This window comes from Anopheles merus, chromosome 3R (assembly GCF_017562075.2).
Source record: "Anopheles merus strain MAF chromosome 3R, AmerM5.1, whole genome shotgun sequence".
NCBI classification, from domain to species: domain Eukaryota; kingdom Metazoa; phylum Arthropoda; class Insecta; order Diptera; family Culicidae; genus Anopheles; species Anopheles merus.
In genome coordinates this window covers 6994416-7020955 of record NC_054084.1, presented here as the reverse complement: position 1 = coordinate 7020955, position 26540 = coordinate 6994416, and the positions used below count along the sequence as shown (strand labels likewise).

The following is a 26540-nucleotide window of genomic DNA, read 5'->3' as shown; positions in this document are numbered from 1 at the left end:
CCGTTCACGAGGCACACGAGTGAATGCAAACAATAATACATTCAAATACTGCTGCCGTGTTTCGCCATATGTTGCCGCAGGTTCGGGACGGTGGGCTGGCATCCGAACCGAGAAACATGCAATTATCGGCTACATCAACGGGCACATTTACGACACGATGGGTGCCTACGGAGGCCAGCAACGATGCAGTGTTTGCAGTGTTAGTGCAGTGTGCCAATAGGGTTGGAATAAATGGGAGGTATAAGAGGAGGTAGAAGGCTTGCAGGATGCTTTCAATGCGGTACTAATATCTGGGTCAAATTTGGAAGCAATAATCGGGTTTTTTTTTCGCTGGGAAGGGGTTTTCATTTCAGTTGGAAAACTATTTTTATTTTATTTTACATTTTAATAATTTAAAGCTCTAAGCTTCGATCCAAACCTATAGAAATAGAAGTGGCAATTGTGAGGGTTCTAAGTGCCTGAAAGTATGCAAAATGTATTACATTTGACCCGTTTTATATTTCTTATTGTATTTTTTTGCACATGTTGTCTGGAAAAAAACAGAAAAATTCGACTTAACAGGGTATAAGCAAGATGCTTTCTAGAAATAACTGAAAATAAATATAGCTCTTTTTGACAAGTCTCACAGGTGTTAAAAAGGTGTTATGGCTAGATGCTGAATTGTTTGCATTTTTTATTTTTATACTGTTTTCAAGAAATTTAAGAGTAATGCAAAAAATTAAACATGAAAATAAGCAATTTTTCGCATGAAAATGATGAAATGTATTACTATGGTCTTAAATTTAAGCTTTAATCCACGAAGGATGCTGCTTAAAGCTTAAAGCTCCATAGCGTGACACACACACGTCACACCTATAGCGTTGCTTCACAATCCATCCACGCGCTTACATCACACCACAATAACCCCACCCTCCCAACCCGTCGGATGAATAATTACATTCCTTTCCCACCAATCGAGCTGAACCGCTAAATTGCACGCTTTATTTGTGTTTCTACTTTGCGCGAGGTTAATTTCGACCGGCTGAACCGGCTAGATTGCACGACCGGAAGCTGGATGAAGGAAGTGAGATGGAGATTTGCAAAGAGAAAGAGAGAGAGAGAGGGCGAGAGAGAAAAAACAGGACTCGTACACTCACTCACCGATCCCCGATCGATACGCGGAACGTGCTCGCCGGGAATGCAAACAACGTGCCATCCCGGTGCTTCCCTTCCTAACATAATTTACTAACATTCAACCAAACACGTGTGGTAGTGGTCGTGTGTGTGACTGTGCTCCAGCCCGCGTGCACTCATTCGTGATGAAGTGTGGACGTGCCTTGGGATCGCGGGCATGCTCCCAAGCGATGCTAGTGATTGCGAAATTTCGATACGCTCGCGGGTGGGTGGCACTGTTTGTGTGAAATTCAAATTACTCCCCAACACACACATAACCACCACAACCTGAGGTTGCTGGGGTACGCGGGTCAAGAGCGAATCCTTCTGGTTGGGGGTTGGTGGTCGCATCTATGTGTTAGCGTCACTGAAAATCAACCACATTGGCTACACCGCTCGTTCCGCCGAAAAAGAGCTCCTACTCGTGTACGAACACAGACACCGAAGACTACACAAAATCAACGGAGGTGATGATTTTGCCCCACTTTCTAGCTGATGTGAAGAGGTCTCATTAAAAAAAAAAACGGACCAAGATCTACCACGAGCGGTAGAGTTGCACATCGGTAAAAGTGGGGTTGAACCGTGACGGGGGAGAGGGCGTAGCGCGTGCTGTTAATATAATAAAATAAGTATATTTGCAGCTTCGTTTATGAGATTTTGCCGCACACACTCGCTACACCCACCACAGCTGGGGTTGTGTTGCATGTGACAAACGCTTCTGAGAACGAGTCGTAACGAGACACTCAACACTCTGGAGACAGTTTTCGGTCGGGAAGACATTTTAATTTCGCGTGAATATGCAACGCGCAACCGAGGCAACAACGCTGGCGTGACAAGGACCGTCCTGCACCACGTTCCGTACGGAACGAAATTATAAACTTTTTGATCGTTCCGCACCGCAAAACCCCGATGGTAAATTTTATGCAAAACAGCACAACTGCAGAGAGAGTCATTAGCGGTAAACGGGTTCGTTGGTCTTTTTCTTTCCCATTTTTGGGGCGAAAGTATTGAAGGTGGCCTGGGTAAAACGTATAAATAACCTCATTGCTCACTGACGATAAGCGAGAACCCGCTCCGCGACGGAATAAATTGAAGCTGTGCTTTCTGTTTGCTGTGACGTAGAAATCCATCCGAACTCGCCTGCTACTCCTGCGGGACTAGCGCACAGGTGCGGAATGGGCGTGTGGGTTGGAAAATTGAATTTAAAAAGAAGATCTATTGATTTCCACGCTCCCCCGAGCTGCAACGCCTTCTGCCCCTTCTTGCGGGCTTGTTTCCCTCCCGAGCACAACATAAATCCTTCCCGGCCAAACCATCGCCAGGGCAGCGAAAGCATCCAGCTGCAAATCCGAACCGATGCGAACATCTGTATGCTGCTCTGTAGTTGGTGCCGATGCTGCAGGGAATTTGGAGCCAGGGTGCACCATTACGCCATTGTGTATGGCATTCGAAAGCAATTTATATGTTTTCTGCCGGCGCTGGGAAAGGTGTTTTCCTTTTTTCTTTCCTTTTTTTTGTGTTACAGCAATATGTTACCTTTGGGCATTCGAGTAACAAGGTTTACAAAGGAAGATGCACCTTCGTGTATTTTTTCCCGCTCCAGGAACGATTGGAAATGGATTACTTTGGTTGGAAACGAAAGTGCACTGCTTGAATGCACCGCTTCAACTACCCAACTGCACTGTACAGCTTCGCATTTACTTTGCATGTCCGCTTTTTTTCCTCTCTCGCTCTGTTTTCGCACTTCTCTTTCCAGCACGAACACGATTGCAGGCCATCAGCTCATTCCGCTAAATTTAACTGGCACTTGAACGTAAACGGACACGATTCAATTGCCACAGAGCGCAAACGGACGCTTTTCGGTGCCTCCCATCAAATGGTGCGGGCTCGAGTGGTGAGAACGCGCTCCAGCCAACCGCCTCATTATTACCGCCAACCCCATTGACCCGAGCTGTTCGACCGTCCGGTGAAGTCCGGTGCTTTCGTCCGACAGTCCAAAATAAACACTCCGAGCAGGGCAGTACAGCACGGCACGGCATAAAACCCGCCTCAACCGCTGCAAGTGTCAGTTTTGGCTCCTCGAGCCGACCACTCTCATGCTAGCGGGATACAAAGTGTCTTGGCAGTGTGCAGTCTCCGTCGCCACCGCAAGCCAGAACGATTCGCCGTCGGTCACGGTACACTTTATGGCTGTAACGAAGTGCTTATTAGTTTCTCAGACAGAGTCGACCCTTTTTTGTCACTATGGGAGTGTTTTTTGTTTTTTTGTTCCTACTGGGAGCTAGAAGCATTGAGCTACCGCTTGAGAGAACACTTGCCAAGAAGTGGCTTCTGTGTGTGGCTGTGTGTATTCGTTTGGCAACGTTTTCTGCTCACGAGTATCTTGAAGCCATTCTTCGTGACACTGGCAGCATGGCACTGGTTCTCGTAAGCGTGTGATGTACGATAATCAAATTCCAATTGCAATCTAAAACTCTTCCTCCAGCGCGACACGAACGTGATGAACGCCCGTTTGGGAGGTAGAGCTGGCACTGAGACGGTTCCACTCCGCGGCGTGACGATGGATTTATGAATTGATATCAAATTTTGCTTCACTTTTATACTTCGTTTGGTGCTGGAACAATGTGTACGAACGGACTGCAATAATTTTATGAGCTCTTGAACATTCATCATTTCATTCAATCCAGCAGACGTGGTGGAAACTCGTGACGTGTTGCATATGCATGATGATTTGATACATTGTTTCGAGAATGAAACAGTAGTATAAAAATGAAATTCACATACAAATCCATCATTTTCCGTTAATAGAGTGAAATAATGTAAATGATTTGCATATGTTTAAATAAACTGTTTAGATTCTCACGTTAAGTGCAAAAATCGCCTAAAAGTATGCAATTTTTATTGCAAAAGCAATTTTAATGACTTTTTTCAATTATTTTATATTTTCTGATTATTAAATCATTCCCTTAACAACAATATCTCTCTCTTTCTCTCTCGCTCTCTTTCTCTCTTTCTCTCTCTTTCTCTCCCGGTTCATATAAGCTTTAGCTATTTTTCCTTCCCAGAGCATGTCTCTGGCGACCCCCGTCGGCACTCATTCGGCTTTTGTAATTACACAAATTTTGTAAATTATGCCAACACACGACAACACACCGTAGCGGCCACCGTACTTTGCAAACGACCGCAATGAAAAGTGATACCAGACGCAAAGGCCCCGAAGAATGTACCGCACAACACTCTCGCTCAACCCTGTGCACATAAATTCACCCTCATCTGCGCAGCCCCACGTGCACACGCGTGCTACTGTGTGTCTGTGTGTGTGTTTGTGAAGTCATAAAAATGAAGCACAAAAACACGCAAGAAGCTGTGCCGTACGTAAAGCGTACTGACGCATTCTAACGAGTTGTCCTGCACTGCACTGCACCGGCTCTTGACCTTTCGGCGGTACGGGGGGCCCGCCGCATGGCGAGGTCACAGATGCGGGTTGGTCATGAGCACGAACAAACATTAATGTGCAACCTGAACGTACAGTACAGCATGGGAGAAAAAGAGAGCGAAAAAAAGAGGAAGAGAGAGAGAGATAGTACCGACCGCAACACGTGTCCCGGGGTTATTAAGACAGCACGGGTTGGCACTGGTGTGTGCGATTGCTTCTGCTGGTGAAGAATGCTGTTTGCGAAGAAAGAACAGAATGCGCCCGGCGAGTCGTTCCGTTTTAACGACTTGACATAAATTTATGTACATGAGGATGAAAGCAATAACAATTATTGAGCAGAGCAGGGCAGCAGAGAGTGCCGGAGGAAAAGCAGGGATCTGTGGCAGAGAACTGGTTTCCAACTTTCTTTGTCTTGCAAGGTGAAGCTTAAAGACGCTTATGCGTCAACCACATTTTGTGGAAATTAAAACGGATGGATGAAATATGGACTGAAACATGGCTTGAGCTATACATTCGGCTGCAAATAAAATGAATAAATAGTTTAATGAGCTCTTTTTAAAATATTTAAGTGAATGACGGACACGAAGAAGTAATTGAGAGACTTGATAGTTGATTGTATTGAATTATAATTATTATTATTCATTTAATTAATGATTAATTGCTCTGAAATACTCTTATCATTCACAATAATGCTTTTTGATCCCACAACAACTATCAATTTGCAACAAATGCAGCGTATACATATATTAATCAATGAACCAAAACCCGAAAGCTTAAATCAAACGTTCGATCGTCCTTTCTTACCATCGCAACGTTTTCATCATCTTCCGCTGCAGGCTCTGGGGCCAATCAGCACCCAGGCCGCTGTCAAACCGGGAGGTAAAAGGCCCGTTAATAATTCAAGCACATGCTTTCGGTTCGATAATAATGCTTGCCAGTGTCACTGCCGCTGGCATACCGACGAAGGCGTCCCGGCACGTTCGGCACGTTCCGTTCCGTTATCGTCTCAAGATGCCGCCCGTCTGGACCGAGGGTGGATTCGATGGAGACGCCTGGTAGCGCTCTATCTATCGCACCACAAGTTACGAGATGCACAGCCTGCTACTATATTTATTATGCACTTGAGGGAGGGCGGAGGGCCGGCGCTGGAAGGTGAGTTGCGCAACGGGAGTGTCGTTGAACGTCTGCCCCGTGTTTGGAGCAGGGTTCCTCCACTAGCCAGCCCACCAGCCAGAATGAATGGTTACGTGTGAATAACTCTACGAACCGCCCCGCTCCAACCGTACGGTGCAGCAATACGTGTGACCAATTTTCATGTCATGCCGACGCCAACCAGCCAGTGGTATGCACCCACTCGCAGGCTATTGCTGGGTAGTGGGAGCGAAGCGGGAATGCGAGAAAGAACCCCCTCCGTCGTTGGTAGCTGCAATGAAGCGTAATCCTTTAATGTTTGCGCTCGGTTCTCGTGCGGGCATGCATTATTAAAGCGGGCGTTTCGGGGCGTGAATGGATGTGTGCGATGGACGCACGGGCAGTGGGATTGTTTGCTTTGGAGGAGTGCTAAGAAAGGCGGGCGATGCAAACTTGAAAAAGCGAATCTTCCCCGCGTGGAGGGGAGGTTTGCATCCAGCGGAGCCGAGCGACAGGCTGACGAGCTTTTGCTTGCAGTGCTTCATTACCGTGGTCGTTGGAAAGTTATTAGCGTCAAGGGGCAGCGTTGGTGCGGGTTGGCCTGGGTAGGCGGGAATCCCTTCCGATGCACTGAACGATAAGCCGTTTTGTGGGCTGTGGACTGTCGAAGCTAATACGCTCACAACGTTGCGTTAAGTCGGCCCGCATTCCCCTTTTTTACTACCGTTGCCATTCCAGTTTGGTGCCGTTGAAATGAATCTGGTGAAGCAAGATGCAAAGAATGTTTTGCTAATAACGAACCAAGAATACCGGTGGGAAAACTAAGCTCTGCGAGAACTATTTCTGAGCAGCATGTATTTAAAGGCTTTCCTGAGCTGTACCGGAATGAACAGGACCGGTTGCTTGAGCTGCCAAAAGCTGTGTTTCATTCCATTTGAAGCAGAATGAGCTCTCAAAACCCTACAGAAGCGCAGGCCACAACTCTCAACACGATTCTAGTGCACTCAAGCTCTTGATGAGCTCTGTCCCACCTCCTCCCGCTTAATCTCACAGGCAAGAAGAAAATGAAATTAAACCAAATTAAGCAGTAATTAAAAGTGAATGATATTGCCGTCAGCACTCGTGGCTCTGGGCTTGCGGAGCGCTTGCTGATGGTTATCAAACGAGACTGCATGATCGGTACTACTGCTGGCGGTTCGTCATCAAAAAACTAGATGAAGCTAATTTAACCGAGGTGTAGCAAGACGGGAAAAAGAAGAAATGTAATCTACAGCATGTGAACTCTTTCTTCGCAGGCGGCAAGTTGGACGATTATCATCACACGCGCACACACACATCCAAATGGGATGGCAATTGAATCAATGTTTGGGCTGTTGAGTTTCTCACGCCAAGGATGGAAAGTTGCAGTATTTGGGGGTTAAGAATTTTGAAGACCTTTAACCTTTCCAGACGAAGCGTGATTAGATTATCATATTAAAAAGTATTCAATCATCGTTTTCAGCCAGGATATTGAACTTTGTAGCTCTGGATTATGGATGTTACGATTGAAGGCGCCAGGCTATGATTTCAAACGGTTGGTTTGCTTGTCTCTCTTTTTCCTTTTTATTTCCTTTTTTTTCTAAATAAAACAAGAATCCTCAATCCAACGTGATTCAATAAAGCCACTAAATCAAGCTTTGATTTGTTAAATTGATGGGGCAATTGAATTTATCAAACTATTAAACTGGCAACGCTCCACTTCATCAAGCTGCTCTCGAGAGCGATCGAAATGCTTTGTTTGTCCCATCCCTTCCAGGAAATTGGTCAATAATAGACAGAATATTCAATTACTTCACCCACTTCATAATGGCTTCATTGGCCCGCCGGGCGTTGATCAACGCCATTTAAAAGCTTTGGCTTTTGTTATCGCTTTCGTGTGAATTATTATCCCAATAGAGAGGGTGTAGTGTTCGCTCTTCGGTGAAAAAGTGATTGTAAAAAAGAACAAAATCACATACAACACACTCACCGACACAAATCTGTTCATTTGCGATTGATTTCTTGGAAAGCTTTTTTTTTTCTCCCATCAAAACAGCTCAGGTGGGAGATTAAATTGCGTTTCGATTTTAAATGGCATAACAGCGTCATGAATATTAAGAGCGCTTTGGTAGCTCTGGAGCTGACCGCGGGCAAAACTGACCCAGTAACATTGAACGGTCATCGGTGCACGTGCTCGGCATTTAAATTTATGCTAAATGAACCGGTGCCTGTCAGCTCTTTGTTGTTGTGGCGTGATTGTGTTTGAAATTGGAGTGTTTCTTGCTGAGTTTTTACCATTGGCAGTTGGTACACATTGTGTGAGAATAAAATAATTTCATCCAATTTGGTCCATTACTGCTATGAAACGCCTTTTGTAATGGAACTTTTAATGATAAATTACACTTAAAAAAAAGAAAGTGGAAAAATCTTACCCTTATCATCTTGAATACAGTGAGAAAGAGAGTAACGCGATGCCCCTTTTGCCCCGAACGAGCTTGATTGCCGGTTAATTATTGTTATTATTTTGTGTCCTCTCACCCATTTCCTAACCTCAATTTCCCTTCTGTTGATTTTTTTTTATATTCATTTAGGTCTTTTACAACGAAAGCGAACCATCCACGACCATCCGGGTTCGCCAAGGGATCAGTTTCATTCGTGGCATTCGTGCACCCTGCAATTAAAGGCACAGCCTTGCACGTCCTTAAGCCGGACCCGCCTGCAATGGAGGGGAGCCAGTGTCCGGCGCAGAGGATGTAAAGGTTTCCTGCTTCATTTAGCAACTATTAATCTGGTGCCGCTCGTACGTGCGGCACCCACAAACGTCTCGGTGGTCGTCCCCGGCGGTTGGCGATAATTTGTATGCAAACCGCAGCCGCACAAGCAGCAGCTTTGACGCCTGTTGGGGCGTGTGGGAGATAAAAGATGCCCTGGACACACGGTTGCTGCGTTTGGGCGGACTGGTCATTAGGAGTTGGAGTACGATGGGCCGAAAACTTTTGCACAAAGAGCTTTATTGCTAGGAGGATATAAATTGAGATTTAAAATTTGGTCGTGAACTTGAAGTTTAACAACGAAAATTATTTTAAAAAAATAGTGAAATTCTTAACCACAAAAAAGAGATTTAAATGCACCACTCCAACGTTTTTTCTGGAAATAGAGTACTAAGCGTTTAACAAAGCGAGCGTTATCGTACTTCTCTTATCCTTGCTGCGATTCAAATTCCAAAATCCTTTATGCCCTTTTTTCCCAGACACTTCAAGATGATGCCGACAGTTGAAAACAGCATCCTTGAAAGCACTTCATGAAAAACCCCACCAACTTTTGCCCTGTGGCTGTGGGGCCAGCACACAAAATGGAAAACTTATCAGACATCCCTCCACTCCAAACCGAGGAGTGCAGTGGTGAAAGGTACGCCCCGACTGGAGCCTAGCTCAAAAGGGATGATAACGTTATCCCCCACTGGACTAGCGCCCGCTGCTATCTCTGCAGCGCTCGAAAGATTAACATATGATTTCAAAGTTAGCTTTCAGCAACATCTCGGACACTACCGAAAGGATGATGGATTGATTCGTGCTCGTCAACACACACGACCATGGAAAAAATAACCCCCCAAGCAACCATCCTCTAGTCGACAGCTGATGATAAATTGCTGGCGAAGAGGACAAAACAACACACACACACACACACACACCCACAAACAGTCCATCACTCTCGCTGATGACCAGCGACATGGAGCAAAGGATAGCAGTTCATTTTTCGGCAACGAACGCTCCGCAGCTCGGTCTGCCAGCTCAAATTCAAGGCTTATCTAATCTGGTTTTATAATTAACCTCAAATTCGCAACGTCATCGTGTGCTCCATCCGCTGCATGAATCACCGCGTTCCGTAAATTATGATTAATGGAAGCACGCCTCTATATATGTGTGTGTGTGTGGGGGGGGAGAGTTATTTTTCAGGCTGTGGTTTCCAGGAATTGGTTGATTCTTTTCACCCTGACAAGCGCAAGGGGCTGAAAGTTTAATGTCAGCGACGGCGAGAAGCGTTCTAGGAACAGTTAGACTTTTTTTCTGACCCGCAACTCTATCCCTCACACATGACAGTAAGTAAAGGCGACACCATCCCAGGCTAACGTGCATCGAGTTGCCGGACAAGAATAGTCCAGCACCTCGTACGTTTTATTTTTATCACTTCGTTATTATTACTGTACTAACCTTCCTTACTTTTTTTACTCCTCTCCTTTGCTGTCTTATTTTAGTTGGAGCTATTTAAGGGAGAACTATCCACTCTTCGTAAGGACGTGTGATGCTACAGCCAAAGGTCCAATTTCACACAACCGACTGCATCAAGACCGGGGCTGGTGGGCGACCACATCGCAATCATAGCCACCTCGTTCGAGCGAAATTCCCACACACACACACACACACACACACCAACACACTCGGCCCCGTAGGTGTCGGAGAAAGGTCGCCCGTAGCTACAGCATCATGTGGGTGACTGACTGCAGCAGAGCACACAAACCATACGAGCACGATAGATTCGTACCGATTTCAGGGCTTAATGAAATACGAAATAACTTGTCAGCTGAATGTGAGTAGGAGCGCTCCACCCTGCCAATAAAGGGAAGGAACAATTCTTATTGGAACGACACAGCCCAGACGGGAAACTGTCGTGCTGGGACCGGTTTGCACCCGGATTGCTTGTTATGATCCGTTGAGTCAATACAACATCATCCACCGGTTTTTGTTTTTCGGAGCTATCAAGCCTAGCAAAATCTCAAAATCAGCAGATAAAGGGAAGAGAAAAATATGAAACAAAGGAAACGTCTGAGCGACAGAGAAGCAAGGTAATAATCAGCTACAATCCAGCTAGTTCGATTTTTTTTCTGCTTGGCCATTTCACATTTTTCCTTCCCAAAAAATTCACAAACATTCTCACGGATACTGGGGCACGGCTGGGAAGGATTTTTGTGACGCTTGCTCTACTCTCAAGAATGCTGCTGCTGCTGCTAGTAATGGAAGCATTTTGAGTGGAAATATTTGGCCCAAAACGGCTCGCCGAAAGAGATTCTTTCACGCACACTCCTGTGTACCGATTATCCTACCAGCTAGTTCACACAATTTGGAACGGATTAGCGATGGTGTAGTTCCATTTTTTTTTCTCCTCACCGGATGTGTCGAGGAAAAGCCGACGGAAAGGAGGAAGAAAAAAAAACGAAGAAGCAAAGTGCCGAAATTCCTGTCCTGCCATTAACATTCCCTTGCTCGGTGAAATGCTTCCGTTGTGGGATTGGGGCTTCCTGTGCTTTACGGGCGCGATCATCGAAACGAGACATCATTACGTGCTGGTGGAACAGCGGAAATCTTTTGTTCTCGCAGCCTTATTTATGGGTGCCCCCAAATCCTTCGCTGCATCGATTGAGGCTTGACGTTCAGTGTGAATAGAGCTACGGAGCGTGCATGTATGCAAGGGTCAAAGGGAGAAGCTTTTTAGACAATTACACGAGCGTGTGACTATTTTAAACAAATCCTCAATCATTGCTTTCGTTTCTGTTTGCCTATTTCGTGACCGATTTGCAATTTTTAATGCCCCTTTTCACCACACAGCTAATGATGTCACTTGAATTATGCTGCTTGTTGAGAGAGCTAGTGAGCTCAAGTGGCCTGTCAATCGATCGGATTTAGTCCTCCACCACAGACCGTGCGTCATTAGATGCCAATTAGTCGATTACGAGTTTTATTTTCATGCTGGTTTGCGGTTGCTCTCGGAAGCGGATTATAGTCTAAGCTGTGACGGTTGTTCGAACACGTTGCTGATTAATAATCTGTTGCGCTTGCTGCGAGTGAAAGCATGCTTGAGTAAGTCAATAATGAAGTTGCTCACTTTGAAGGTGTTGCATGACATTTACTGCCAATCATTAACAGGGCTTGACATCTCAATCATTCAACGATGACAGTGTGTGTGCAACACAAACAGCAAGCACAAGCCACAAAAAATACGATTCCATGCTAACCTTTGACCCATTCCGATCGTTACTCATACGGCTGGAAACATTGCCCTGTTTCACCTTTTATTAGATTTTTCACTCCCAAAAAGGGACCGACCACGAATTCTTTCACTCTCTCTCTCTCGACACACTCCACCCGATACGTGATCATTAGTGAAGCGAAAGATGTATGTTCATATCGCTGCAACCATTGAGTACGGAAATCGAAAGCTCAACGAACGCTACACGCGCTACGCTCTGCCCTGCTAACCCGATAAACAGACGCCAAAATAGCACCCTGGAGGGTCGTAACTCTGCTCATTGTCTCCACGCAGTACCGCACAGGCATGCAGGCATATAAAACCGCGCCAGGGAGAGAAGAAAAAAAAACAACAGCGAAGCATCCGCATACAACCGCACGCCGCCGGGCCTTTCTCTCCGGTGTGTTAAATCGAACAAAAACCAGATGATATACGGTTGTAACCGATTATGTATTGCACCATAAAACATCACGCAACAACAATTTCGTAAATGCACACACCCCACTGAGCGGGTGGGCTTCTTGCGCTTGGGTGGAAAAAAACGGGGTAAAGGGATTTAAAGCATCAGTGAAAGACACGCGTTTATTGCGCGTGATGGGATTGGATCGTTGGCTTCAGTCTAAATCCCGTACTACATACACACACGGAAACAGACACTCGGATGAGAAAGGACTTTCCACCATTTTGGCTACTGAAATTGTTAGGGTATATACGTGTGTGTATGTAAGCCGGGTGGTTTAGTTTTGAAATTTAAAATACGACCTTTGGGTCGTTATTAATCTTGTTTTACTGTTTTAATGCGAGGGAATGCGAATGAAGCAAATTAATTTTAAGTACATGCGGACTGCGTGTGTAATTTATGCTTCGTATGACCGTGTGGGTGTTCAGGCAAAATATCCACGAGGTAGCGTCTCCTTTTCGGTCGATTCATAATGTAAGCAAAATAACATAACTCCCTTTCTTGCGCATTTCATGGCTCATTAGATTCATGCTAAACGCAAGCAATTTGCAACCCAAAACGCCTGAAGCTATGCAATTGGGCTTAGCACAATAATCTTATTATGTCGTTATTTAAAGCGCTTTAAACTCAAACACTTTTTGCGCCGATTAACCCTATTGCCAATACCCGCATGTTTGTGTAATTGTAATCCCTTATCGCGAAAGCCACCGATAAAGGCGATACATAATTTAAACCAGCAAGTGATAGCACCGACAGCTTCCCATCCCCCCGAGTGCGTCAGGTTCAGAGTGTTGAAAGTGTTGAAAGCAATTTACCTGATGTCACTCAGCCCGCCCGGCTGGGACAGTGGGAGCTATGAGGAGCTTGCAGAAAGCTTGCCTGTCGCTAAGAATTTCGTCCTGTTTTGTTACTGGCGTATTATACACCCGGTGGTACCGAGCCTTGCTCGCTCGCTTTGCTCCTCCTTTCTTTGTTATCACATCCTGGAGCGGGCTTTTGTTTTGTTTTTTTGTCACCTAGAATATATATTGTTTCACCGACCGTTTGCTGCTGAATGCTGATGAAAACTAGCTGTCGACACAAGGGGCTTAGCGATTTCAATAATCCTAATGAAAACCTTCTCGCTTACGCTTCTCCTGACGTTGCGTGGCTGCCCCTTTAGGGAGGCCAGGAAACCTTTCACTTGCGTTATTTTCCTCTGGGAATCATACTTTAACACACAACACACACTAGCACTTGCTGAGGGGAATACACTCGACCGAACCAATCGTCATTTGATTAGCCGACACATCAGGGCAGAGCGCATCCGAAACTGTCCTTTCCTTCCTGGAATGGCAAAGCAAACGGCCGGGCTGTTCCGTAAACTTTCCGGCCGCGAGGCCTTGCTGCATCAACCCGAGCAGCCACCGAGCGTACCACCAGCAGAGTAACGAGATATTTGACACTCAATGTGTTCCGGTAACTTTTATGAATAATTCATCGTCCGCTCAGCTGCTCCGGCTGGCCGCCCTGCGTCCCGCACGTTTCAAGGCCGGGCGCGCCTTTCAATGAAGGTGTCACACTCGCTTTGTGTCGCAAACGACGGCGCCAACTGACGATAGGAAAATTGATTGAGTCAGTGAGACGAAGAAGAAGCATGTGATCAAGTGAGACAGAGGGAGAGAGAGAGAAAGGGTGCTTGAGAGAGGGACAGAGATGGGTCTAGTAGTAATCAAAAAGGGTTTGGATTGTTGGACGAAGGAATCAAAAAGTTAATCTCGCCAATTTTCCCACTTTTCCTCTGCTTGTTCAGCTTCCGAAGTGAGGGTTGGGCAGACAAGTGGAAGTGACGTTCGCAAAGAAAGTTATTCCTTCACTCACACACACACATACACACACGAAATAACGAGGCAGATGGTCAAACCGCATAATGCGCTGGAAAAGAGGGAAAGAGAAACGCAAAAACGCGGGGAAGACCAAAATTTGAAAAATGTTGACAGAACTTTATGTCGTCATGAAATAATGACTTTTCCTTAACCTTCATTTGTGCCACCGGGTGGTGGGCACGACGACAGACAATGGTGGCGTGGGAAGAGGATGCCACACACACAAAAAACGGGAAACGGAAAAGCAAAAGATACAAACAAGAGCAACAAATACGGAGAAAGGTATGTTGGCTCCGACTAGCATTTGCTGGATGCAAAACAATAGGACCCCCCAGGGGAAAGGTGTGTGTGTGTGCGTAGAAGGCAAGAAAAGGCATTTTTCATTTTCTGCTTGCTTCTTTTCCTCCCACCGACGTTAAATGAGCCATGAAAATGGAAACTTCTTTTTTTTCTTCTGCACGCTTGCCATTAGATCATTTCGCGAGCTGTTTGGTATGGTTTTGTCTAGGCTTGAATCACTTGGTAGGAAGATTTTCCATCTTCGAAAAAGGTCACAGGTTTGTTAGAGCAGGATCGGTGCAATGAAATTTCAAACTTCCCACAATGTGACGCACGATTTTTTGTTCGATGCTGCCCGTGCTCCCGGGGCTTGCACAGGTCGTGACTTTTCCGCCTCACGTATGGCAACAGATTACGCCTGAATTGCCCCGTTACCCATCGAACGCGTACACACACACGCGCACACACGCACGCACTCGGGATATTCCACAGCTTAGTTTCCTTTTGCTGGCAGATTGCCAGCACAAGCACAAGAATGGATGACACACCGTTTGGGTCGGAAAAGCGCTTCACACAAACTGCCACACACACACACACGAAGAAGAGCATCCAACTTCTTCACGCACGAGAGCACACACGACACAGGGAGTTTGGGCACGATAGTGTTCGACTCGATACGGCACACACGGCACGGCGAAGAATGACGCCCCGTGCAGGTACGTGTTTTCCGACCGCCGTGACGTCACTCACTAAGACCGCTCGCAGCGAAACGCCACACACCGTGTGTGTGGGACGATCATCGCCTGAAGACAACAAACGTGACACACACACACACACTGAGTCGCCCGTGTGCGGAGAGGAAATTGTGTGATAACTCACACAACGATGTGTACGTGAAGGATGTGCTTTAACCGGGCGGGAGCAGCATGCACATGGTGCCTGGGGTTTTTCACTTCCGTGTCCAGCAAAAAACCGTGCCACACTGCACTATGCGTCCATTGGTAGTGAGACTTTGGTCGGTCCGCTCCGTGGTGCGTGGTGAGATGAAACCGTTTGCGTGAGAACGTTGTGTTGTTGTGGGATGACAGCGGCAGACAGGATAGTAGGCGAGATGAAGGTGAATGATGATTCATCTCACGCGACATGGCTCACACCGTGGCAGCGCTCATCTCTTTTCCAGGTGAGGTTTGTTTCTCTAGCATTGGCTAGGATTCTCTCACGACGTTATTCCTCTTCTTACTATCGGGATCGGCCCTCTCTGGGCAGGGATATATCAATTGGCTGTGGATGTTGACGCTAACGAACGACCGGTTTGGTTCAAGATGGTAAGACAATTTGAGAAGATGCTTAAAGTTGTTCAAGAATTTGTTCCAATAAACTCATATTAAACTTCATTAAATCAGTTATTTAAGTTCAATATATCGGTCTCTTCTATTATTTAACAGCCTGAATAACATTTAACTCCTCAACGTACCACAGCACAAAACACTCACGAAACACTGTGACCCTTCGAATGGGTTAATGGGGCGAAGTAGATTCCAACAATGTTCACGCCAAGCCTTGGCAAAGAGCCAACAATATTGGAATTATTGTGCAGGGAGCGAAAGAAGAGAGTGCAATAAAATAACGCAAACTGAGAGCGAATTACTACAAAAGCCAGCCAGCATTTGTTTGGCTTGTGCATTCACGCAACCAAACACACCACACTGACACACACAGCTTGGACCAAAACAATAACAGTCGTAGATGCCCCACGATTCGGATACTGTCAATCCTGTCAATGTTGTTCGTCTCCGGCTTCGGTTGGTTCGGCGGGAGAGACGGGGTGCAACAGCAGGCAGAGAGCGCAAGCTTTTACACGAGCGCAAACACTCATCTGCCCAGCAGAGTGTTTCTGCCTTCCGCTCACCAACACACCAGCGAACGAACGCGTGTGGTGAGCGTGAGAGCGAGAGAGCTGCTCTGTGGCAGACTCTCGCGCAACCCAGCCGTACGATATTCACCACAGCATCCACCAGCAGTTTGCGCAACGGGGACGCAGGGATGCAGGCGCCGCAACAGCAAACTCACCACAAAACAGATGAGCTATTTCGGGCCTGCGTTCGGGCTTTTCGGTCTCGTTTTGTGTCCTCCATCCTGATGGTGGGAAATGGAGTGGTGAATGTCTGACGGGCCGGGACGGTCAGCCGTGAAGCAGTGGCAGCGTGTGTAGCATGTGTTTGTGTGTCCGGGCGTTTCTTCCATTCCATTCTGAAGCAGCGGCCCGCTCGCACGTACACTAAAACAAACGGGGGTTTCGAATACGGGCACCAATACAGGGACGGATGCAATGTTGCCAAACAGCATCCGGGCCGTGTGGGAGGTTTTTGATGGGGATGTTTTTGCTGCTTGCTTCTTCTTTGCGGTGTGTGCTTTTTTGAAGGTTAATAGGGAGAGGAGGCTCGACTGGAAATGGTTCGTAAAATTATTAGCCTCGCATGGTGGATTATATTGGAAAAAGTTCTTATTAAATTCCAGGCTTTTCCTTTAATGCGAATTTAAGAAGCACCAGGCGTCTCCACAGTATTTTTTTAATGATACATTTTTATTTTTGACTCATTTAAAAATCTAAAATAAATAATAAAATTTAAGAAAAATCTCCTGTTCAACTGCATAAATTCAAGAGGAGAACTATAACAAAAAGACTCAATGACACACAGTTAAAAGGACCTGTTTTATGGCTTCTTGCTGATTTGCGCTATTCATAACGACATTCTATAAAATGTTAACCATCCAATGCAATAAATAACTTTAAAAAAAAAAGTATTAAATTGAAGTTAAGAGCAATCATTTTTAATGACCACTTGCTGTCCAATTCTACATTGTCATTCAAAGCATTATATCAATTACTACACACCCACTTTAAACCCAGCCACCACCATTGCATCCGTTGCACCTAATGCCACCATCAAAAGGACCAATCCGAACAAAAAGCTTGTTAATCTGTGTGGTACCATTTGGCCCCAGATCGGCATGCACTTGTTGAGCAAGGGCAGCGCAAAAGCGTGCACTCGCTTAGAACAATACTCGATGCCAAGCGCTTCACACCTGCGAAAAGCCCATTAACGGCTTTACCCAACCCCTCCCCTCCCCATTTCCAGGAGTGCCCCATTGTTCAACCGCATCCATCAAAACCAGTCGACGTGCCGGAGTCCTGGCTCTGCTGCATCAAATCCCCCGTACCGTAAGATCAATGGCACCGTCCCCGGAATCGGGAATAAAGGGCACCCAGTGCACAATGCACAGCAGGGTGCAGCTGATATTCCGATATGCATACCGGATCTGCTCTCGCTCTTGCTCTTGGCTTTGCTCTCGTTGACTGTAGTGAATTCCATTGAAAAAACATTTCCCTCTGTATTGTGTGTAAAATACCGATGCTTTATTGCAATAACGAAGCGCAAACGGAGGCAATACTTCTTGCACCCGCCCGAAACCGAACCGTCCGGCAATAAATTGTCGTTGCACTCTTACAGGGTGCGACCCCCCCGTTTTGCGTCATCACCCTTCGACGTGCGAGACACGTGGCAATAGTGAAACCGAACGCAAAGCGGAAATGCAAATGCGGTACCGACCGCTGCCGACTGCTCGATTGATATCGGAATGAAAGCATCGATGCATAATCAGCATTTTCACAGCAGCACCGGCGCCCGTTCCCGGTTTTACTGCAGCACGTACGCCAGCGGCCAGAGCCCGAGACACAGCTGCACCGAAACGACCGCGTGCGAAAGGCAGGAAGTGTGTCCTTACGACGTGGTGCCTGCTAGCCTTCGGCACTGACTGCCAGCTTCGTTACGTGACGCAGCGTGCGGGTGGCGGCAGCATGGCGAAACGAACGAGTCAGAATGCGCTTTCGTGTCGCATTCAAATGCACTCAAGATCGATTTTGCTGTAAAGAGATGCTTCTGAAGCGGTCGAAAGAAAGGGTAGACTGAGCGAAAGGGAAGAACAGCTTCGCTTTGGTGTGTGGTGAATGGAAGTGTGAATAAACAGGAGCAAGTTACACCAAACGACAATTGGCAAATTATGAACACACACACACACATTCCCGCACACATGAAGTCAAACTAACAGCAAATCGATTGCCAGCTCGTTCCTTTTCAAATCAGCGGTTGGTAAAAGTAGTTGAATATTCCCACTTTTTGTTGCCAACTTTAGTAAGCTTTGCAGCGTTCTGCTCAATGCACTCGCATCATAATTTCCATTGCACCACCACCAGAAGCTTTTCATTCGCATGGGGAAAAAAAGCAACAACAACAAAAAACGGAATAGAGTTAAATTGTTGTCCCCACCAAAGCGTTGATCGTGTGCATATGCTGCACGTGGACAGCAAAAACACGTTCGTTCGCTAATTATCCTGCCCAGTGAACGGACAATCACATACACGCGCGGTGGGGGTTTGGCGAGAGTTTCGTTTGTGTAAGCAATTAATTTTCCGCAGAATGCACCCGACTGCATGTGTGTCAGTCAGTTTGGTGATGGTTAATTTTCGTGAGGTGAGAAAACGGGGAGAACCCCCGCAAACGTTTGCAACGAGTGTTGATGGACGCTAGGGACACGATTACGTGGTTAGCAAATTAAACTACTGTTTGCTTTAGGGAGCCGCGTGCTGAGCGCATGCATTCGGTTCGGTGCACTCTGATCGATCGATGGCGAGCCATAGTAGGTACAAATTAAACGAATGTTTCATGAATATTATCACAATGTTATTTTAGTGTGTGTGAGGTGTGTTTTTGGCTCATAATTAACACAAAATATTTACCAAAACAGAATACAACACGACACAAAATGAATTGCCAGATCATAGAAGGAAGATTATAAACTATTTGTGACATCAGTTTTGTCACAAACATCCCCTGTGCCCGAGGCCAATGGAGCTAAAACACTACAAAATGTTGCTGGTACCTTGAAGAAACACACTGGTTTTTTGAAATTCCTGAGATGCCTTTGAGGATTTTCATAATGTTAACAAACTTTTCAGCTAAGCTGCATACCCATAATTCCTCTATTTTTATGCAAAATGTATTAAAGCTGGTCAACAACACATCAACAGGCAATCAAATGCCTAAAGGCTGCTTTATTAGGGCACTTTGACACCAGAGGTGAGAACAGCGGCTGCACACTACAAGCGATAGAACATTATAAAGCCCAGCTTACGCTCATGGTCAGCTGCTCGACTTTGAAGCTCACGTGCAAGCGCGTCAAGAGCCCAGCTCTTCATTAGGGTAATTATTTCACATGTTTCACAAGTGCCAAAAAAACGGATACCAACGCCAGTGTCAAGCATCAAAGTGTGCCGAGGATCGAGATCTAAGGTTGAGCTCGAGTTTCAACGGTTCCCAGGGCAACCGCTAATCTCCCGATCCACACGTTCTGGGTAGCTCCCAGAGCCCTCCCCGATGGCAATGGTTGTGATTGTTGAGAAGCTTTTAGCTGACCAAACACATGGTGCCCAGCGTGAAATAAGCATAAAAAACATCCCTCTTGAGTGAGAAAAACACTCTAAAACTCGTCACTTGGTAGGATGTAGGTGCTGCCCATGCTGCTGCTACTGCTACTGCTGGTCACCCTGGAGATGAAATTTAATTTTTCTGCGTACGTGAAACATTAATTAGCCTAATTACCGTGTGCAGCAGCACACCAACGAGCTCTCCCTCGAGTGCGGATAAGCGAGCCGGATAATGGCATGAGCAACAGTATACAACAAGTACAGCGAAAAACAGGCTTCTGCTGCTAATGTTCAACGAACACCCATCTGCGTGGTTCAAGTGCGTTTCGTCGTTATACACCGACCGTCCGACGCGCGGTGCCAGCCAGACAGCCAAGCCAAGCAAACCGATGCTGCCTGCCACTGTGTGTGCGAGCCGGGATTAGATCAATGCTCCTGTGCCGAGGTGTCTCGGTGTCGCGTTAGCGTTACGAACTGTGCCGGCCGGCCCGCACCGAGGGGTGTTCGCGATACGCCCCGTTTGAATTCAGCTGAGATGTGACATGCTTTTCGCAGTGCACCGGAAAACGAGCCGGTCTCGCAGCGGGCGACAGTCGACACCCCGGTCCTTCTTTCTTTCTTTCCAGCTGCCAGAATGGAAATTGGCAAGCGCGTGAAATTATGCCTCCGGGTCGGACCGGTGCCATCGTTGTCGTCGGTGGTGTGTGTGTACAAGGGGGTGTTCTACTTTAATACGATTTGACACGGCGGATAGTACCCGGCATTCATCAGGTTGTCGTTAGCAACCGTGTTCGGGCGTACTTGTGATTGAGCGGGTCTTTGGATTGGTTGTTTTATTCCTTTAAGCTCATTTTGCTGGTTGAGTTTGAAGGGAGTACTCTCAATTTGTCGATTTAAATTTGAAAATTAAAGTAGTCTTCTAAAATGATATAAATTTATTCTGTTTTAAGGACCGTTTTGAGCAAAAAATACTAAAGAATATCTCCTTCTCGTCCTTGTTAATCCAAATCAATGGAATTATATTCCCTCAAAAAAAGGCCAAATCAATCAAAGCCTGAGAAGCTATGCCAAACATTCCAAATATTCCAGTAATCAAGTATTTGAGCTTACGGACCGGGCCATACATTTCCACAATCACCACAACGTGTAAGACCACCTCGCAGGCGCGCTAAATCCCACACACACTCAGCAAAAATGACTATCCACTTAAGGGTTTAGTCTACGGGAAAGTGCTTACTTCCTGGTCCATTACTCATGCCCCTGAAATCAAAAGACCACATATACCCTCACCAACAAAGAAAGAAAAAAACAAATAGGCCTGAAATCCACCACTCAGCAAGCCGACCAGAATTAATGATGTAATTGTAAGCACAAACAATCAAAAGCGAAAACCTACGTTGGAGAGGAAAAAACACACACCGCACTAAACCATAAAAAGCTTCCCACCTTCGCCTGCAAGAAGCCCTTCCTAGAATGATGATCATCACCATCATTACCATTATCATCGATCAATGTGTGTTTCAGGTCCAGTTCCCGAGTGTTTTTGAAACTGCTCCGAGACTGTGAGAGAATTGAGAGAAGAGAGAAGAAGGAATGGAAAAAACAAAGGTATCCTTCCCGGTCGGAAGTGCTCCGTCGTCACGTTCGTTTCAATATTTGAATCAATATTTTTTCACACTCAACCTCATCGTGCCGAGGCGTGTTTTAGGGATCAACGGAAATCGCCGATCCCAAATCGAGTGGAACAGGGAAAGACGAAGGGAGATGGCCTCACGCACACACACAATGGCCGCTTTCCGCTGCGTTGTGTAAACATCAGCCACCATTTACAAACAGGAAATCATACCGACCCCGAATGGTCCGTGTCCCGGATGGACGGTGTATCCTTTGAGTTTCATAAATCTTAGTCCCCGCTGCAAGCAGCCTCGAGCTCCCGCCATCTGATGCCACTTACCTCCGGTTCGCATCGTGGCCGCCATGTTTGCTGATTATTTCTGACGTTTCCTGGTTGGCTGGATGGTTTTCGGTTTGAGTAGCGCCCGTTTGCCGACTCGTTTAGACCGTTGATTGGGTAGGCAGAGAAAAAAAAACTGCTTTTATTTTATCCTTAAAGCGTTTTGTTTTGTTTTCTGTGCTGATCTCCTCTCTTCCTCTGCTGGATTAGCCGCGCTGAAGCCCTGAAATAAGAAACGAGAAACATTATTAACAGTCAATCGGTGTAAGGAATCAATGGGACAAGTGTGAAAGATCAACATAAAACATTGTGCTACCATCGAGGGATCGCAAATTGGTGAGTTGATTTAGCGTCTGATTTGCTTCCGTCAGCTTCGATCGATCATTTTCCCAAATTAAGCCCCGTTGCTCGCCCACATTCCAAATGATTTACCGAATGTTTACCACAGGCTTCTTCGACGCGGTGGAGGAAGGGCCCCGCCTATCCAAAGCTGACACCATTTGGGGGAGGTTTATGAGCACTAAATTCCCTGCCTGACCTGCCCGAGAACGAAAGTATCACATTACATTACACTAAACTGGCCCTCGGTTGGATCCGTTCCAGGCACCTGCCGAGGCGGGCAATTCCCATAAAGAAGTGAATTGGCGTGATTCTGGCCCGTGGTCGTTTCTTTCTGCACCGAGGCAATCGTTTGACGGTCATCGTTATTGTGCGATTTCGGACCACTTGGGCAATGATGAAACCGATCGGCGGAAACCAAATCACTGTCCATTTGAAAGGAAATCGTGTGCCATCTTTCGATAATAGTGGTCAGTAAGGATGTATTGGCCATAATGGGAGATTGATGTTGGCAGTGGCAAAGTGGTATATGCGTGATTTGCGGTGTTTTATTACATCTAATGATAAGTTTTATTGAGCCTGCTTGCGTAACAGTCAATATATCTTGTATTTAAAGTGTAATCGCAATGCGTCTCAAGCTGTGTAGCTCATTTTAATGTTCTAACATAAAATTTAAATGAAAATTTCCAGCTCCATTCCGGCTAAATGTGGCAAAATGTATCACGAAACATAAACGTTCTTGGAAACGGGTCATTTCGGTTTAATTACAGGATCTTTTTAATTTAAATTCTCACCCCGAAGCACAGTACGAGCTCCATTACGATAATCTGGAAAAATTACGAAAAGCTTCCTTCTACGAAAAGAAGATAAATTTAAACAGTGGCGATGAGTTGGAGCGAACAAAAGCAAAAACAAAAAGCGCCAGTAAAACGATACGAACGGTGCAAACATTTGTCCTCGCAAACAACTACGTAAACAAACGGAATCCTTCCCGTGAAAGGATAATGGGCAATGCTCGGCCTGTGCCCGGACGATAAAAGGTGGCAAGATACTCGTAACATTTCACAAACAGCACGAAAAGCAACCGGTTTGCAATGGGAATCGAACGAACGCTTGCGGGAAGGACGTCGGCAGACGGGAAAGGGTACTGCTTTAGCTTATAATTAATGGTATCTCACTAGCAGTGACACATTTTTCCCATTCCTTGTCTCCCATCTTGACCATCGTGGGAAGCAAGGTACAGCGGAGAAGCGAGAAAGTTAGAGAAGAATTGTACGTAATTTTTATTTCAGCGTCAGAGCAAACAGCTGCAATTTTTCTCGTGATTAAGTAATTTAAAGGAATACGATTGAATTTATTTTCTTTCATTTAAGGCCAAATATGAGGAGAATAAACTATTCTGGCAAAAGGAATCTTGTACTTATTTTCATCTTAAGAACATTTAAATAAATCTCTTACTTAGGTAAACCACAAGAATTCTATAAACAGTAATCAAAACAATAAAATTAAAAGTAGACGAACGCGCCTTGAATACTATTTCACTCGTGCGCTTTTTTTAGATATCTAATCAACAATCTAATGTATTGCTAGCAGCTCACCCGCATCGAAGACTCCGTGGCGCAACGGTAGCGCGTCTGACTCCAGATCAGAAGGTTGCGTGTTCAAATCACGTCGGGGTCAATCAGCGAGCATATCTTTTTTCATCATTTTACCGACCTCTTCTGGCGTTCCATCGAGTGTTCGTTCTCATCCATTTCATAGAGCCAATTTCTTCCCCCGATTACTTTTCAATGTTGCTTATCTTAATCAAATCTGGCAGGATGGAAGCAGGCTATGTTATTACAACAACAAAAAAAGAACACAAAAACATTGCCCTATATTTTTCCTACTACCTTGCCATGTACTGCACGCATTGATGTTTAACGTACGGCGCAAAGGCGAAAACAAAACAAAAGCATAGAACCTACGTTTAATTAAATTATCAACGAACGTATAAATAACCTGCGCTCGGCGCGTTCGTACGGCAACCGCGGCCCACTGCGCGTTCATATAGCACACGCACACTCATGAATAACGCAGCGACAGCGAAGGGAGGCGTATCATCGTTCGGTGTAAAGATAACGCGTGAACAAACCGACGAGTGTGTCCCACACGGGGGTCTGTCCGTTACGTGCCCGCGTGACCAGTAGCAAGTGAACGGTTCTTTCGGATGAATTAGTACGATCCGAAGGCGAACCAAAAGCAACAGTGCGTAACAAATTGCTTTGCCAGACTGTAGATGTTTGTTTGTTGTGTTTTGTTGTTATGTTTCTGTTTGTTTAGTTAAGAGATTCCGGGTGCTTCTGTGTTATAAAGAACCAGCATTAACATAGTTGTAGTTAAAAATATGCAATGCACTTAATACAACTCTCAACACTGTATGCTTACTTGCGATGAATGAAGAAAGATGTTTACCTAGCCCCGCTGACCCTCTCCTGCACTGTTGTTTAAATCGTTTGCAATAACACACTCACTCCCAACACCTCGCTCTGGTACGCGTGCCTGCACTGGTGGACACTCGCACCGACGTCACTGCTAGCCATTGTGAAGTGAGGCGCAACCAGCCTCCGCTACCAAAACCGTCCCATCAATCATCAACTCTTGGACGTGTCGTCCCACCGCGGCCGGCGCGCTCAAGGAAGCTTAATCGCGCTCACTCCGTGTGCCCGTGTGTGCGTCACGTCACGGTGGTGAATAACGTCCCTTTGGCTCGTTGCCTATTGCCAATGATAAACGACCCTAGCGGCATCTGTGGGAAATCGACACTAAACTGCAGTCGTCGAAAGGGGCACGGCAAGCCTCCCAGCCGCCCCTTTGGATCTGTTGGGAGCTTTGGAATGCTTTAAAGTGATTAAAATATGTACAGGTGATTGAATTTTCATTAGGCTAGAAAACAGGTCCCCGGACCACAGACATTGCTAGATGAAAATTCAAACGATCTCTTCTTGCTACATCAACTTCTGCTTCATTGACGTCACGAGGAGTGCGAAGATTGATTCGACGAATGTTGTACACGTTCTACTGAAACGAGTTTGCAAAACCACCAAATAAAGATTAATTTTCCAAGTTTTCCTATTTGATCTCGAGCGTTCTGCTTCTGCTGTGAAAGTTGTCATCACTTTGCTTGCCATCATTCGCTGCAGACAGTGCTGTGAAGCTGTTCCAATGAAATCAAATAATTCCTTTCGTACGAATGGTTTTACTCGTTTTTAGAGGACGCGCGAGACACGATAAAGTATGAAACACCTTTCCTTCATGTTCATATTTCGCTGGAAAAAGACTCGCTAGTAAACATGTTGCAGTATCAATAAGACAAGCGCGGCATAGTTGATGCCCGTGCACAAACGCCATTTTATTACAGCCACATGTCCGAGGTACTGGGCAATAAATGGCATTAGCAAACGGTGACTTGCACAACATTTACTTCAATCCATTCAATCCACGTGAATGAAGCGTCAAGAGGGTAAGTATTTGGATTAACCTGTCAGTTCGAAGGATCGTGTAGGTTTGTAGTTTATACATAAAGAAAATATAAACAAGTACAAACAATATTCATGTACGTGAAAATTTGTTTTAAATGATATGAATATGCCGCTAAAATTATCCAAATAATTTGCCGTCAAATTCATACTCCGACTATATGCTCTTTAAGGGTTGTCATTTAAGGGCTTAGGTGAAACAGAACTTAAGTCCAATAATCTGTCGGTCATGATTGACTTTAATCTACTTACGGGAAAACTAAATAATCACTGATTAAGACGGCAAGCTTAGGACAACTTAGGTTCTTTGATCGTGATAGATGTAAGAACATTATGATATAGTAATCTCAAAACTAACCTGACCTACCAACACACTTTTTAGATGCAATCAGTTTCGGTAATAGGTCAAGGACTGCTCCTCATCAAATGTGTACATGTTGGGAAATTGATAATGTAATACGTTCTGCTGTCTAAGACGCAGCTAGTTCATCCCTCGGTGTACTGATTGTCAACACGATGACTCGGGAGTTTTCCTGTTTTAAACAGTTTACATAGTCAATATTTGTTGAAAGTATAGTTTCGGAGCTCCCATTGATTGATAATCTTATCAATTTCTTTTGATGAATGCAATGCATTCAACTTCTAAACCCCTTCTCATCAACCGAAGGGTTAATCGCACCGACCACACCAACTTCTAAACAATGATCAACGAAACAATCAAGCGATCAAAATAATGACACAATGACAATCGGAAATTTCACCACCACGTTCGCGCTGCATGTGATCGTGCCGGCGGGAGCAGCAACGCGTCCCGGTCCTGATAATCATACGGCAGGATGGGCTCGGTCGTCACGAAACCCTTGACAGTGAAAGAGCTAT

At 45.7% G+C, this 26540-nt stretch overlaps 1 protein-coding gene and 1 non-coding gene across 14 annotated transcripts in view; one reads left to right on the top strand and one right to left on the bottom strand.

Moving 5' to 3' along the window:
- Positions 1 to 26540, bottom strand: part of LOC121597968 — a 107277-nt gene that overhangs the window by 41653 nt on the left and 39084 nt on the right. For 7 of the 13 annotated variants that reach the window (XM_041924337.1, XM_041924341.1, XM_041924340.1 and 4 more), the window contains one exon: positions 21805 to 22027. In XM_041924337.1, the coding sequence (XP_041780271.1) occupies positions 21805 to 21829 (25 nt within the window). In that variant the 5' untranslated portion in view covers positions 21830 to 22027. Of the gene's footprint in view, positions 1 to 13036; positions 14533 to 14913; positions 15208 to 15244; positions 15497 to 16013; positions 16095 to 21804; positions 22028 to 26540 lie in introns of those variants that run through there. The other 6 variants (XM_041924346.1, XM_041924344.1, XM_041924347.1 and 3 more) reach the window with 6 other exon arrangements.
- Positions 23752 to 23823, top strand: Trnaw-cca. The gene has a single exon. It is a non-coding gene; the product is annotated as a tRNA-Trp (tRNA).